General features: G+C 34.4%; 1 protein-coding gene across 1 annotated transcript; it reads left to right on the top strand.

Annotated features, from left to right (window-relative positions):
• Nucleotides 1–10,122: 10,122 nt before the first annotated feature.
• LOC105158290 (glycine--tRNA ligase, mitochondrial 1) lies at nucleotides 10,123–15,623 on the top strand. The gene is made up of 9 exons (XM_011074989.3): nucleotides 10,123–10,461; nucleotides 11,118–11,500; nucleotides 11,615–11,732; nucleotides 12,491–12,685; nucleotides 12,784–13,008; nucleotides 13,231–13,290; nucleotides 13,620–13,700; nucleotides 14,036–14,441; nucleotides 15,207–15,623. Exons 1-9 carry the CDS (start codon nucleotides 10,282–10,284, stop codon nucleotides 15,422–15,424), a joined length of 1,866 nt encoding a protein of 621 aa, XP_011073291.1. The 5' UTR covers nucleotides 10,123–10,281; the 3' UTR covers nucleotides 15,425–15,623.
• The last annotated feature ends 110 nt before the right edge of the window (nucleotides 15,624–15,733 follow it).

Below are 15,733 nucleotides of genomic sequence, written 5' to 3'. Positions count from 1 at the left end.
ACTCTTGTCCCATCTTCAAGAAAATTCTTGTTTTATTCGGTTTAAGGGAAATCTGCACAATTGTTGTCACTATATATGTATACATAAATTTTGTAATTAATAATTATACAGTAAAAATATTAAATTATTGTAACTTAATATATATTTCAGTGACAATTCTAAAATTGTCATTTGATACTTTGCCCCCAATATTATATTCTCTTGTAGTGTAAGCCAGAGAAGGAGATTGGTTACAGAAATATTGATTGTACTGGAGAACATAAAGCCGCTAGACTTGTTGTGATGGCCCTATCAATAATTGTTTGGGTAGTTTGGAGCAGACCGAACAGTTAGAACTCAATTTTCTGTAAATAGAGAGATTGTAAATAGGGCCATCTTGTACATGGTCAAGCAGACCGAACAGTTAGAACACACAGATTGTACTTTTTCTAACACAGATTCCAAAGATACTGCTGTCTCATCTTGTACATGGTCAAGCTATGATGAGAAGGGATTAGAACATGTAAATCTCGTTGTTCCAAAGGGTTTCATGGTTGCAATTGTCGGAGAGGTGATATTCCTAAAATCATTATTCTAGCTTAGATGCTAAATCTATTAGTGATATTGCAAAGAATTTAAGTCCAATGTAGATACTGCAACTAGTTATTGTTGTCAAACTTGAGAGTCAATTTTATGAGCTGCAGTTAAGGGAAGATCCATCAGCAAGAAAGGGAGAAAACAAAATTGAATTTGTTAGTAGATGTATGTTTCCGGATCTCTTTGAACCTTTGTTTCTTCATATATATTCGTGTTAGTTTCAGAGTTGCAAGTCAGCAGTTTTTCTACTTGAGAAATGAGCAAGACTTGGAGTTTCAAGATTTCTTATTCCTGGAAATTTCTCAAACCTTGTTATTCTTACAGTATATATCAATCATTCAACTATCCGTATTGCCATTGCCCCATCCCCTAAACTACAATATATATGAAGGCCAAAATAACAATGAGTTTGTCTGAAATTTACCTCCTCATTGTTTGGAAGATTATCAATATCCTTCTAATTGTCCCAAAATAAATCCAATCTGTTAGTCTCCATTAGGTTTGCATTCATTTTTTATGGTGAACTGATTCAAATACACTTGTGTCGTGGATTGTGAATTATAATTTTATTTATTTTTTAAATTTTTTCTTTCTGGACTAATCTTTCAATTTTTTTGATCCACTTTTGTTTGGTTTTTTTACAATTTTTTTTTTTTAAAAAAAGAAAAAAGTACAGTAAAGGCACAAAGTAGATAATCTCATATCCCAAAAATTACATAAATTTATCAAATATCAAGAGTATTGATAATTTTATAAAACATAAGAGGTATTTCTAATTATATCAAATTTCAAAAAAATTCAATACAATTTCACCCATACTCATAATTATAAATCATCATTCATGTGGTCATTATTATTATAAGTAGCTAATGAAAATAAAATAAAATAATTGAGGACCAAATCTTCATTCGCAATCACGCTTTAATCATTCATTATAAATATATATCTACACACATATGTATGTGTATCTGCGTGGGTGTGTGTGTTTGTGTGCATTGATGAGTGTGTGATATGTATGTATATATTTACTCTTTTTAGGTGAGGTAGCAATATATCAAACCAAGCAAGGCAGAATACACAATTATTGTTAGGGTAAATTTCAGCTATTTTTTTAATGAAATTTGACATAATTATAAATATTTTTTATTGTTTGATAAATTGTAAATACACCTTCGAATGAAAAGTAATTATGCAATCCCCATACGGTGAGGTGGATATTATTATTTTTCTCTAGTTGGATTTTTTATAAAATAAAAGAATATTCGAGAGTGGGTGAAATAAATAGTCCATAGAGAATATTAGTCGATGTATAAAAATACTTTCAAAAAAAAATTCTAAAAAAATATAAGAAATTATAATGTATAATTCAAAAGATATTTTAGTCAGTTCAATGCAAAAATTGAATTGAAAACCTATTTGAGGCTAATGAAATGGGCTCGTTGTTAGACGGACTTTAAGAAAAGGGATATTTATAATTTCTCAAATAATAAAAATATATTTATAATTATGTCAAACTTCAAGAGAAATGATTATAATATATCATTTATAGGGTGGAAGAAACCCCTTTGTGATATTTCCTTTACAATATCAACCTATTCAACTATTACTGTAATGGAGCACGAAACTCCTTAATAAATATTATAGGCCAAATGATTACACAAAAATTATAATGGTTACAGAAATAATAATCAAATGAAAGAATAACAATAAGAAATTGTGGACTTAGGCTCATGGAGCCAAATCCAAAACAGGGTACACGGTCACAAAGTACCGCACCCATAATATTCAACAAACCAACCCACGGTTGTACCACCACCAAAAACACCATAGTCCCGGATCACAAGGATCTCTCTCACAAATGGTGACAGAGACCCACCACTAGCTCACTTAGAACTTTAGGAAGAGAGAGATGAAAAAGCTTCAAAAGGAACCAATTGTTTTTCTTTGGCCAAAAGCCAAGCCCTTTTAAAGGGATGGAAGATCGGTGAAAAAGGAAAGGGGAGGGTGGCTTTCTAAAAATCATTGGTTTGGCTTTGAAAGGCAACCGGTGAAGAGAAGAGAGGGAGGTGGACAAAGAGAGGAAGAGGGAAAAATGAGAGGTAGAAATTAGGGTTAGATATAAATAGGTGGGTACCTAAGTCCGGTTTGGGTGTGGGCTTCCAGAAAAATGGGCCTACCAATTAATAGGTTATTGGGCCATAATTTATAACAATTGTGTCAAGAGCAATCGTGCAGTACCTCACAGAGCATGCGACCCTGCCCCGACCTCCTCGTCACCCTCGTAGAGGTCTCGGAGTGGGCTTGGCCCCAGGGAACAATGAGCAAGGGCCCATAGACCAGCAAGAAGATGACCGACTAGAAGAAGAAGTTGAGCACAAGCCTTACCTACCAGAAAACAAACTGCATCCAACCACCTCCTAAGGAAGCACCACCAAAAGAGCACAGACCTCAAAAGAGAGATCAAACTGCGGGTAGACAAGCCAGCATAGAAAGGACAGGAAACCTTCTAGGAATAGTCCCTTTGCAACTCATATCCTAGCAGAAACTATCCAATAGGGAATTAGTTCCGAACATTAGCGATTATGTCGGGACGAAGGACCCTTAAGATCATTTAGACCAATTCCAAGCAAAAGCAGATATGCTAGATATTAGTGTGTTGTGTATTGTAAGATCTTTCAGACGACCTTGGCTGGAAAAGCACGACTTGGTTTAATCGACTGCCTAGCGAAACGATAGACAGTTTTGAGTAACTATCTCAACGTTCTTTGCACCACTTTGCAATCAACAAGAGATAACCTAAAACTGCCTCATACTTATTCACTGTGATCCAATGAGAGTACGAGAGCCTACGAGACTACGTGTAGGGATTCTCCAAGGCCGTCCTGGAGGTCCCTCATGTCAACTCGGAGTTTTTGGCAAGTATTATGAAGCAGAACTTGTGGTGGGAAAGGTCTTGTGAATCTATAGCCGGAAAACCCCCAGCCACATTGGACGAATTCTTAGTACGGGCAGAGAAATACATCCAAATTGAGGAAACATCAGGCGTAAGAACCGCAACCCCCTCTAAGGGGAGAGTTGAAGAGGAAGACCATGCCAAGCAACACACGAGTGAAAGCAACCAAAGAGATTGAAGGCACGTGCCGCCCTCCAACATAACGCGATGTACCCCATTGACGCGCCCCACGCAGAGACCCTTGCCGTAGCAGAACAACAAGGGATAGCCCAGTGGCCACTCCGCATGAGGGAGAATCCTAAAAGGATGAAGTCGAACAAATATTGCCTTTTTCATAAAGACTCCGGTCACAAATTCGGAAATTGCTTCCATCTGAAAGATGAGATAGAGAAGTAGATCCAATAAGGATATTTGAAGGAGTACATAAATCGCAACAACCAACCTCGTGAAGGGGGCTCAGGACCTCTCCGAGAGGGGGCGAGAGAGAAAGAGAGAGAAGACAAAATAAACCAAACCAAGAAAACCTTTCAACTGCTGGAGTTATTGAGGTGATATTTGGTGGACCAGAAAGGGGAGGATTTTTTGGAGAAGAATTTTTATGTGAAGTGTATTGGACTGCACCTCTATAATACAAGTACAATTAATTTTGCTTTTTAGCGACGTCAATAAGTAAGAGACAAATTGAAATTCTCCCCTTAAGAAAATGTATTTTGGGAATTTTGAAATTGCACATAGCTCCTAATTTCGGTACAATTAGATTGTGCAACATATAGTCCAGTATTACCTTGCATATATACATATTTTGGCATGTGTATGCACATAATTAGCACATAAAGTTGAAAAATGTATCCATAATCTATTGAAAAATTGTTGGGGATGAAAGTACAAGATTTGTCATAATCATCAAATTAAAAAAACTTCACATGTCATCATCAAGTTTCGTGGATGACTTAATATGAACTTTTGTACATTTCAATCGTATAAAATGTTAGGATTAATTTTTGGGCCATCTCCAAAATGTCACAAAATAGAGGGAATGTTTGGTGAATTTTTTTTCTCTTTAATTTGTGCTATTTTCTATTATTTAAGGTCCACTGAAATTATTATTCCGTACACTTTTTTGCTTAATTTTTTATTATTTTGTCTCATCTCTGCAAAATAGGTTTCTCCCTCATCATCTGGCATATAAGCTTCACATCGATCGTGTGGCAGTTCTACTCTACCGTGAACTTCATCAGGAAATGCCACGTGGGGTTGGTGAGGTTGACCTTCTTCAAATCCTTAGCATATTGAAGTGTGATGTCCAGAGTTCAACAATTCATCTTCGATGATTTTATGTTAAATACAATTTTAATAATGTATACAATTCAACCTATTTACAAATAGAATCATATATACATATATAAATACATATAAAGGAGACATGATTTTATAATGAATAATGATTTTTATTCCAAAATTTGTTCCAAAAAGAAGAAAACAAAACCATAAATTCGATATATATTTTAAACTATTTTAAATTATCTCAAAAAATAAATCCAAACATACGTACTTATATCTATTTTTCTCTCTCTATCTTCACAAAAAAAATTATAGCACTCAAAATATAGATTCAAACATAGTGTTAATGTTTTATTTTACTGTCATTTATTATTTCAGTTTTATTTGTTCTTTATATAGGTAAGACTTTAATCAAACTAGGTTAAGAAGATTAACTCAAAATTTCACAAGAGCCCATTTGTGAAGATAAGCTGCAAATGGAATAACTCAAATTATGGTTGGGTTATTCAAGGGCTTACCAATATTACTTCTAATATTAGAATTTAAAAAACATGTACAATAGCACAAAAAGATCACAAATTTAGCACAAAAAGAGCACAAATTAAGCACAAACACAAGAAATGGGAAGAGAAGGGAGAAAAGAATGAGGACTTACAAAATGAAAATTAATTATAATGAATTTTGATACGGGTTGAGATCGTTAATGAGCTGGGCAAGGAGGCTGATAACGAGAACAACATTCTAAAATATAAGGGTACGTAAGTACATAAAATCGTTAGATTTGTTGCGGTGGTTCTCAAAAATACCATCCAATATTTAAGTTAGTTTGGTAGTATGTCGAAGAGTTAGAACTCAATAAATGTTATAGAAACAAATACTTGAAATTGATGAATACTAGTATTTGTAAGAGGGTCGGTGTGTTGGGAAAGTACAATTCATGTGGCAAATCAATTATTGAGATGATTGGAAGATCAACGACCATAAAAATAAGCCGTGTAAAAATATGCAAATCATTTTCCTATTTGATCATATGTTCAAATCCTCTTTTCTTTTTTTGGGGGGAAGGGGAGGGGTGTCGGTGGTGGTTACTATTTAACCTCTATTAGATTCGACAACAAATACTTCACATATAATATTTGTGATACTTTATCTTTTGAGATGGATTAGAGATGGAAAATATTTTTTTTATTAATGGAATCAGAGACGGGTTACTCTAAAACTTTGTTCTTGTTTTTCGACTGAATCAGCCATGGAAATATTCGGTCTCAGAATTAGAGACGGAATACTTTCGTCCCTAATATTTAGCCACAGGGCTTTCAGCCACAGAGTGCGGAGATGGATTTTTCGTTGCTGATTCATTTTAGAGACGGAAATCATATTTTAAGAGACGGAAATTTCCGTCTTTGATACCCTATTTTCTTGTAGTTAAATGCTTCTATTTGCTTCTCTTTGATAATTAATCGTTTATTCTTAAAAGTGATATTTTGTCAAAAGTCTAAAATAAATATAGGTTTCGATATATCTACTTTATAAAGATTGGATCAAACAATTGTGATCCTAAACTTGACAAAAATACTGATTTTCATCAATTTTTAGAAACAAACACTCTAAAAAATAACAAAAATCTTATACAATCGAATTAATAATCCCATTTTAACATATTATGGCTTGAAATAGAAAGATGTAGGTGTCAAGGTCACCTTCAGACAACAATTCTAGTTGGCTGTCCTACATGTTTCTTTCATTATTTATTTATTTTCTCATGTTTGAGGCTATATAGTAAATAATATGAAACTTGAATTTACTAATTATTTTCTAATAAAATGTGCTACATGCATGCAAAGAAGCAATTAGTAAATATTGAAACTTACACACTCATTCATTTATGTAGTAAAAGTTTTATAAATCTAATTATTTGGTCAATATAGTATAATTTCATATACCGTGTATTTATGTGACTTTTTATTATGTATGTTTGTATAATTATTCTACACACGCATACAAACCGATATGTATAGTTATCTATAGCATATGTAGTTACGTTTGTGTACATGAATGTATGTATATTTTTAAAATAAAGTAGGTTAGTGCAAATAAACTGTACGTACAGACATCAATACGTGCATTGTTGGTAAATTATGAGCATAGTTTTATTAAGCACAAAATATAGAATTTATGATTCAAGAATTAATATGAGGAAAAAAAATTATTAGATAAGAAAAAAAAAACTTAGATCAAACTAGATTAATTAAGAACCTCAATTTGGAATGCAGGATGCCTAAGATAGTTTTGGTTTGATAGGATAGCCCCCGACAACAACTCTTTGATACCTAAATCAATTATGGTAATTTAGAAGTAGATCGAAGATGGCTATTAAAAATGTACCTTTGGAACTGATGACACTTAGTATTTATAGAGCTTTTACATATTTAGAAAATGTATAAATCCACATGGCAAGATCCAAGTCCGATCAAAAGCCATAAAAATGGGTCATCGGCTTGAGTCAAACCTAACTCGATTGTGTAAAAATACGAGTTCTTAACCTTTTTTATCATATTATTACTTTTCAAGGACAAGTAATTAAGGTATTTTGACTATTTGGGAGGTAATTTGAGTATTTTGTACTATCATTTAAAATTATACAACCAAGTAAACAACAAATTTGATTGATGACATTATTTCATCCATTGTTCAACATATTCAAATACTAATCACCGTACACATTTTATTAAATAATCTCATCATATATTTAATTCGTCTTTATCCTATTATTTATTTATTTCGTGACAGAAAGTACTTACAGACTCATGTCTTATATATTATATTTTGCTTCTTTTCTTGTCATTTCTAATTTTTTCATCAGTAATATTTTTAACTTTATCGATCAAAAATTAATATAAAAAACTTGTTAAGCATAATAACTCGGAAGAAAATTGAAATTCCCACATTAAGAAAATGATTTTGGAAATTATAAAGTTGCACATAATTCTTAATTGTATGTGCAACATATAGTTCAATTTTACCCTGCATATATACATATTCTGGCACGTGCATGCACATACTTACCACTTAAAAGTTGAAAGATTTTTCCATATATAATATACTAAAAAATTGTTGGGGATGATATAGTACAATATTTGTCATAATCATCATATTAAAAGACTTCACATGTTGCCATTGAGTTTCAAAGATGACCTAATATGAATGAATAATTGTAGATTTGATTCCGTATCAAATGTTTGGATTAATCTCTGAGCCATCTCCAAAATGTCCAAAAATGGAGGGAATGTTTGGTGAATTTATTTTTGTTTTTTTTTTTGGCTATTTTTTTATTATTTAAGGTGGATTAACATTATTGTTCATGTATTTTTTTTTCTTTTTTGATTATTTTTTAATTGTTTTGTCCCCTCTTGGCATAATAGGTTTCTCCCTCACCCTCTTGTACATATATAAGCTTCACATCAAAAGTGAGGCAGTCTGCTGCGGCGCCGTTCCGAAATGAGGTTCATCTTTTTCAAATTCTTAGCATATTGAAGTGTGATATCCAGAGTCCGACAGTCCATTTTCAATATTTTTATGTTAGAATAAAATTATAATAATCTACACAATTTAACCTACCGACAAACAAAATCATATATACATATTTAAATGCATATATAGGATATATGATTTGACGATAAACAGTAATTTTTGTTCAAAAAAGGAAAAAAAATACAAAACCATACTTTGAGTTATTTCTAAAAATAAATCTAAACATGCCTATTTATCTATATTTTTCTCTCTTTATCTCAACAAATAAACGAAAGCACTCAAAATATACATCCAAACATAATATTAATATTTTATTCTATTGTAATTTATGATCTAAGTTTTATTTGTTCTTTATATATATAAAGTAAGATTTCAATCAAACTAGATTAAGAAATTGATCTCAAAGTTTCAGAAGAGCCCTTTTATGAAGATAAGCTGCAAATACACTCAAATTATGGTTAGGTTCTTCAAGGACTCACCAATATTATTTCCAATATTAGAATTTGAAAAAATATGCACAATAGCATAAAAAGAGCACAAAATAAGCACAAACACAAGAAATGAGAAGAAAAGGGAGAATGAAAGAGGTAAAGACTTACGAGAACATCGATCTAGAATATAGGGGTACCTAAGTATATAGTCGTTAGACTCGTTGTGATGGGCCTCAAGAATAACTGTCTGGTACTTAAATTAGTTTGGTAGTATGTCAAAAAGTTAGAACTCAATAAATATTATAAAGACGAATACTTGAAATTGGTGACTGCTAACATTTGTAAGAGGGTCTGTGTATTGGAAAAAAGTTCAATCTACGTGGCAAATTAAGTATTGAGATGATTGAACGATCAACTGCTACAAAAATAAATTGTGTAAAAAATATGCAAATCTTAATCTGATCTAATCGTACTTTTATTTTTTAAGGGCGAATCCATCTTTTGGAGGAGTGTTACTATTTCACCCCTATTAAGTTCAACAACGAATCGGTACTTAGTTTCTAAACTGATAATTTCATTTGAACAAATAATAACCAAAGAAGAATAACGCCTATCACTCCCATCGTTCATTTATGACTAACATAATTTATTATTGTGATGTAACTGTCATCTATTATTATTAATAAAAATAACATTTTAATATGTGAGATGTCCTCTTTAAAGATAAGAGATGTGAATGAAGATAGGTCTAAAATCCAAACTCTAAAGTTAACAACAACATGAATAGTAAGGATCAATTGAAAACTTTTTGTTCTTCATCCAACTTATGCAAACACAATTCTCATAATTTCTTGAATTGTTTCATATTGTTATTCCGGCTTTTTATGTATTTGATATCAAGATATGATAATAGTTGGTCCAAACCCACTAAAAATATTGACATCATTTACATAAATAATCCCTACTTTTAAAAAAATTATACATACACCTCAGAAAATGCCAACAATACTACTCAAATTAACCCTACTTCTTAGATGTTATGAATGGTTTCTAAATTATGCAAAAAATAGGGGTGTAAATGTAATTATTATTTTTTTTAACACAATTTTCAAATTTGATAATTTTTTTGTTTTAAATTTAAATTATGGGTTCCAAGTAATATTCAAAATTTTAAATTTCATAAAAATATCAGGGGGAAAAAAGCAAAGGAAAAATTCTTTTCTCTCTTTTTTCAACTCTTTTTCTCAAAATAAAGCTAAAAGAAGATCCAAAGTGAAATAAGACCACACAACATGAGCACGCTGGACTGGACTTTGAACCCAAAAATATAGAAAAAAGAATCTCCTGCTGATATTTTTCTCCTTCTTTGTCCCCACACTTCAATACAAAAATCTGCGGATGGATAAATGTAAACTACCACTATTACTGTCTACAATCCAATTCCACTCGCTAGGACTATAAATTCCCAGCTTTCTAGGGCTTCGGGAATTCTACTGTGTGTGCATAGAAATGGACGCCGCGCAAGAAGCCCACAACAGGGAGGCGTTCCGGCAAGCTGTCGTTAACACCCTTGAACGCCGTTTGTTTTACATCCCATCCTTCAAGATCTACCGCGGGGTTGCTGGGCTTTACGATTATGGGCCACCCGGATGCGCGGTCAAGTCCAACGTGCTCGCCTTCTGGCGTCAGGTTTATACATTTCGGTTTTTGCTATTGTTAATTTTAATAGAGCCCCGAATTTGGATTGGAGTTCTTTTGGTGGCTTTTGTTGGTAATTGGATGAAATTATGTATTCAGTTCTGAGTGGTGCTTGTAATTGCTGGGTAGTGTTGTTAGTTTGTTTGTTGATCTAGTTTTGGTGGTTTTACTAATGGGTTTCCTTTGTGAAGCCGTGGTTTGGTTTCTGTGATTTTGATACTTAAGGTAAATGTTTCTTGGAACGGTATCTTGTTTGAGCGAGTTATCAGTAGTACAAGGGTGGGCTGCAGCGACAGAGATCTTTTGCATGCAAGAACAAAGTTTTGGCTGATAATTCTTCTTAGTTGTCAATCTAGTGATTCTGATGGTTGTGATGACTTTATGTAGAATTATTGAATCTTTTGCTCAGATATGTTAACCTTTGTATGTGGTTTCTGGATGCTGTTAAAGAGGGTTACTGAAACTAACTGACTTTATTTTATAATTGTAATACTTTTGTTATGTAATTAAAATTCTTTACTCTTTTTCTATATGTGTACTGGTACATTTTTTTTATGCTTTTTCAATGTATTTCCTTTTATTTTTCCTGTCCTTTCTTTCCATGTAAACCAGGGACTTTTTGCTAAACATTTGTTTTGATGTTTCAGCATTTCGTTCTTGAAGAGAACATGTTGGAAGTTGATTGCCCTTGTGTTACACCAGAGATTGTGCTGAAAGCATCGGGTCATGTTGATAAGTTTACGGACCTTATGGTTAAAGATGAAAAGACCGGAACATGTTATCGGGCAGACCATTTGCTCAAGGATTATTGCAAAGACAAGCTTGAGAAAGACCCTAATCTTAGCGCTGAGAAGGCAGCAGAACTCAGGCATGTGCTTGCTGTGTTGGATGACCTCTCTGCTGAAGAGCTGGGTGCTAAAATAAAGGGTTATGGAATTACCGCTCCAGATACAAAGAACAGTCTCTCAGACCCCTATCCTTTCAATCTAATGTTTCAGACATCAATTGGGCCATCTGGCTTGAGCCCTGGGTGAGGATATGTTATTATTCTTGAACTAATTTCCTCTTGCATGGCTTAATGGTTTTCTATATCTGATTCCTTTTTTTGTTTCTTCAATTCTTTTTGAAATCTAATATTCTGCAGATACATGCGCCCTGAGACAGCTCAAGGCATTTTCGTGAACTTTAAGGACTTGTACTACTATAATGGCAACAAGCTTCCTTTTGCAGCTGCACAGATTGGTCAAGCTTTTCGGAATGAGGTCTCCTATACTACCATAAAAACTGCTATTTTTGCATGCATTTTTGAGTTTTCTCAGATAAGGTTTTGTTATAATATAGAATACCAAAATTATGTGAACGCTAGTTGTATAATCAATAGGGACTTGAACAATGTAGATGTTGAGGATAGGACAAAAGTGGTTTTTTATTTCTAATTTGGAAGATATGTTCGATATTAATATATACCCAATCTATTTGGTTTGGGTGTGAAAATGGTAGCATTTGCAGCAATTATCAAGGAAACTGAGATTAATTCTCTTACAGAAACTATGGTACATGTTGAACTACACAAGGACATAGCATTTTATAAGTACTTTACTTTGAATCCCTGGGGCACCAAGAAAAAATCTCTGCACATGGAAAAGAGCCAAAAGGTTTGCGTGGAAAAGTTTCCTCCGACTATCTGAGTGTTGAATGCCTAAAAAATTTTTGACAATGTATTAGCTTCTTCCTGTGGCCACAAAGATTCCCTCAGAGCACATGAAGAATAGGTTAAGTTTGACAAATGACAATCTAAAAGGCAGAATTGGAACAGTGGATGAATATTTTATCTAGTAAGCATAAATGACAGTTTTGGTCCTATGGAAATTTCTAGCTCGTTGCAGAGTTCTGTCTGAGATTATTTATTTATATGAAATGAGAGTAATCTACAAGCTCCCAAATGCATGTGCTATGCATATTAGATCTTTTCCGCACATTGAGCTACATGTGTGTTTTATGACATGTATGAACTTTGCAGATCTCTCCACGGCAAGGTCTTTTAAGGGTTCGTGAATTTACGCTGGCAGAGATCGAACACTTTGTAGATCCTGATGACAAATCTCATCCAAAATTCTCTGAAGTTGCAAGTTTGGAATTTTTGATGTTCCCAAGAGAAGATCAGGTGTCTGGACAAGCAGCAAGGAGAATTCCTATCGGAGAAGCAGTTACTCAGGTTGGTTTATTGGATGTCTGTCATCTAGTTTCTTCCTGTCTCCTCCCTGGGATTTTGTTCTCTATTTTAACAATAATTCATAAATCTGTGTGGCGCAGGGAATCGTCAATAATGAAACACTGGGTTATTTCATAGGGCGAGTATACTTGTTCTTAACCGAACTTGGGATTGACAAAGACCGCCTGCGATTCCGCCAACATCTGGCAAATGAGATGGCACACTATGCAGCAGATTGTTGGGATGCTGAAATTGAATGCTCATACGGTTGGATTGAGTGTGTTGGTATTGCAGATAGATCGGCATATGATTTACACGCGCATACTGTAAGTTCTGGTGAATTTGCATATACAATCTGTCAAAGGGGACAAGTTGCAATGACGTCCTTGTACTTTGGTTCATGTCAATCTATTTTTACTCAAGTGATATTGGTGATTATAGTTTTTGGTTGAACCGTTTGACTAGGTTTTGGTGAGAGCACATGAATAGTTGTCGACGGTAGATGCTAAAGTCGATTTTATGACCTAGTCCTGATTCACTATTTGCAGGATAAAAGTGGTGTTCCCCTGGTGGCACATGAAAAATATCCAGAACCAAGAGAAGTAGAGGTATCAGCTTCTTTCCTCCTCAGCTTATTTCATGCTACTCTGAGCACGCTCCTAGTTGACATCAAGATAACGTACAATATTGAAGACATCACGCCTTGTGAATATGCCCATACTTGTGTTTAATCACTGGGGTTGTTGTCATCAATTTGTGAGTGTTGTGATCTCCATAACTGGGGGCAGTACTCCTGAAGTATCATGTCATTGACTCTGTTTATTCCTCCCTCCCTCTCTTTCTCTCTCCTTCACCACTGGAAGTCTGACAGTCTGATGGCTCTTACTACATGCTTAATGGTTAAACCTTACACAGAATGTTGTTTGGTCTCTTTCAGAAACTTGTTATTGCTCCAGTGAAAAAAGAGCTGGGTCTTGCTTTTAAGGGTAACCAAAGGATGGTGGTTGAAGCTTTAGAGGTATGCAACTACTATAATGTATTTGTCAGTCCATTTCTATGCACTTGGAGAGTGTCGTTTTCACTTGTTGCTTCCATTTCTTTCTACCCTTGATTTTTCTATGCTGAGAGATATTCGAATGTTTGATTTCTCCCTGTTGACAAGTAGCCATTTTCACTCTTGAGAGGATATAACATTGCTTTTTAAGATTGGCGGCACATACTGTTAACTTGTTTTTTTACCATCCTCTTAGGATTTGGTTTGCTCTTATTCAGAATAGCGATTAATTATCAATAATACTCAACTATAGATTTTTCAAAAATTATGAAATTTTCTGGGTTCTTGCTTGTAAACAGGCTATGGGGGAAGAGGAAGCCATGGAGATGAAAGCAACCTTGGAAACCAAGGGTGAGGCAGAGTTTCGTGTTTGTACCCTGGACAAAGTTGTGACCATAAAGAGTAACATGGTCTCGATCTCCAAAGAGAAGAAAAAGGAACATCAAAGGGTTTTCACACCATCTGTGATTGAACCATCGTTTGGTATTGGAAGGATCATATACTGCCTATATGAGCATTCGTTTTATACAAGGCCTAGTAAAGATGGGGATGAACAATTGAATGTCTTCCGCTTTCCACCACTAGTAGCTCCAATCAAATGCACTGTATTTCCTCTGGTTCAGAATCAACAATATGAGGAAGTTGCCAGAAATATTGCCAGAGCATTGACCACTGTTGGGATCTCCTACAAAATCGATATAACAGGTATGCACCTCGGGGATTTCATCTACCTTATAAAATATTTGAGTAGGCTAGGTACTAGCTAGTGTACCCATTTTCTTTTACCCTTTTCCTCATCTTGGCCATATTTCCAAATGGATGCCTTCAGTGTTGGACCTTTGGAATTTTTCAGTTTAGGCTAACTGGATCACTTGGCTAGGTACTAGCTAGTGTACCCATTTTCTTTTACCCTTTTCCTCATCTTGGCCATATTTCCAAATGGGTGCTGTCGGTGTTGGACCTTTGCAATTTTTCAGTTTAGGCTAACTGGATCACTTGGCTACTTTTGTTATATAGGTCAGATTGCAGTTTACTGTTTCTGTTAAATACCTTAAACTTGTTCCTGGATGGCCAACTTGTTTTATTAGTTCTCGAGAAATTTGTGCTTTAAGAACTTTCGGTTTTCTATACCTTTATCTGTTCTTTTGCTGATTATCTTCGTTGAGTGAAACTTTAGCGTTCAAGACGAAAAGGATGCTAACAAGGGCTTGAAATAAGTAATGAAACTTAATTACTATCGTGAAGAAGAAAACTATTTTGCTAGTGGAATAGGTAATGGAAACACTTTGAAAAGCTTTTGGAGTCATCAAGCGTTAGAGATTGTCAGCAGATGAAAATAGGATGATAAATTGAAGTTGTTTCCCCCGTAAAGGAAATAGAAGACCTCCATATGGATCATCTGATGCATGAGAGTTGACATAAAACATCAGGCATAATAATACCATCAATTCATGTGTTATATTTTTGCAGGCACCTCAATAGGAAAGAGATATGCAAGAACTGATGAACTTGGAGTTCCCTTCGCAATTACAGTTGATTCTACATCCTCAGTGACTGTCCGAGAAAGAGATAGCAAGCAGCAAATTCGTGTTAACGTAGACGAGGTGGCATCTGTGGTTAAGGAGGTTACTGATGGGGTGAGCACATGGGCTGATGTATTGTGGAGATACCCGACTCATTCCTCTTGACCAGCAGAGTCTCGATCTCAGATTGGCTTACCACACTTCCTTGTTGATGTCGCCGTTCAAACTTCATTTACATATTTAATCAGGAAAACTGGCGAGACTCAGAATCAAGAAATATACTCCATATCACTGTATGTCGTTTCTGCAAGTGTTTGGACATTATTTGTTTCATTATAAATTTTGCAAAGTGATTTCATATCCATTAGAATTTGAGATTGGTGCCTAGATGTAGAAACCAAAAGGGTTTCTGTATGTTCTCGCGCATGTGTAAGGCGAGCATGATATTAGTCATGACTTAGCTGTGGTGGACAA

The sequence above is a fragment of the Sesamum indicum genome, linkage group LG3, assembly GCF_026168435.1.
Source record: "Sesamum indicum cultivar Baizhima isolate 11 linkage group LG3, ASM2616843v1, whole genome shotgun sequence".
In the NCBI taxonomy this organism is placed as follows: Eukaryota; Viridiplantae; Streptophyta; class Magnoliopsida; order Lamiales; family Pedaliaceae; genus Sesamum; species Sesamum indicum.
This window is presented reverse-complemented; position numbering and strand designations above follow the sequence as displayed.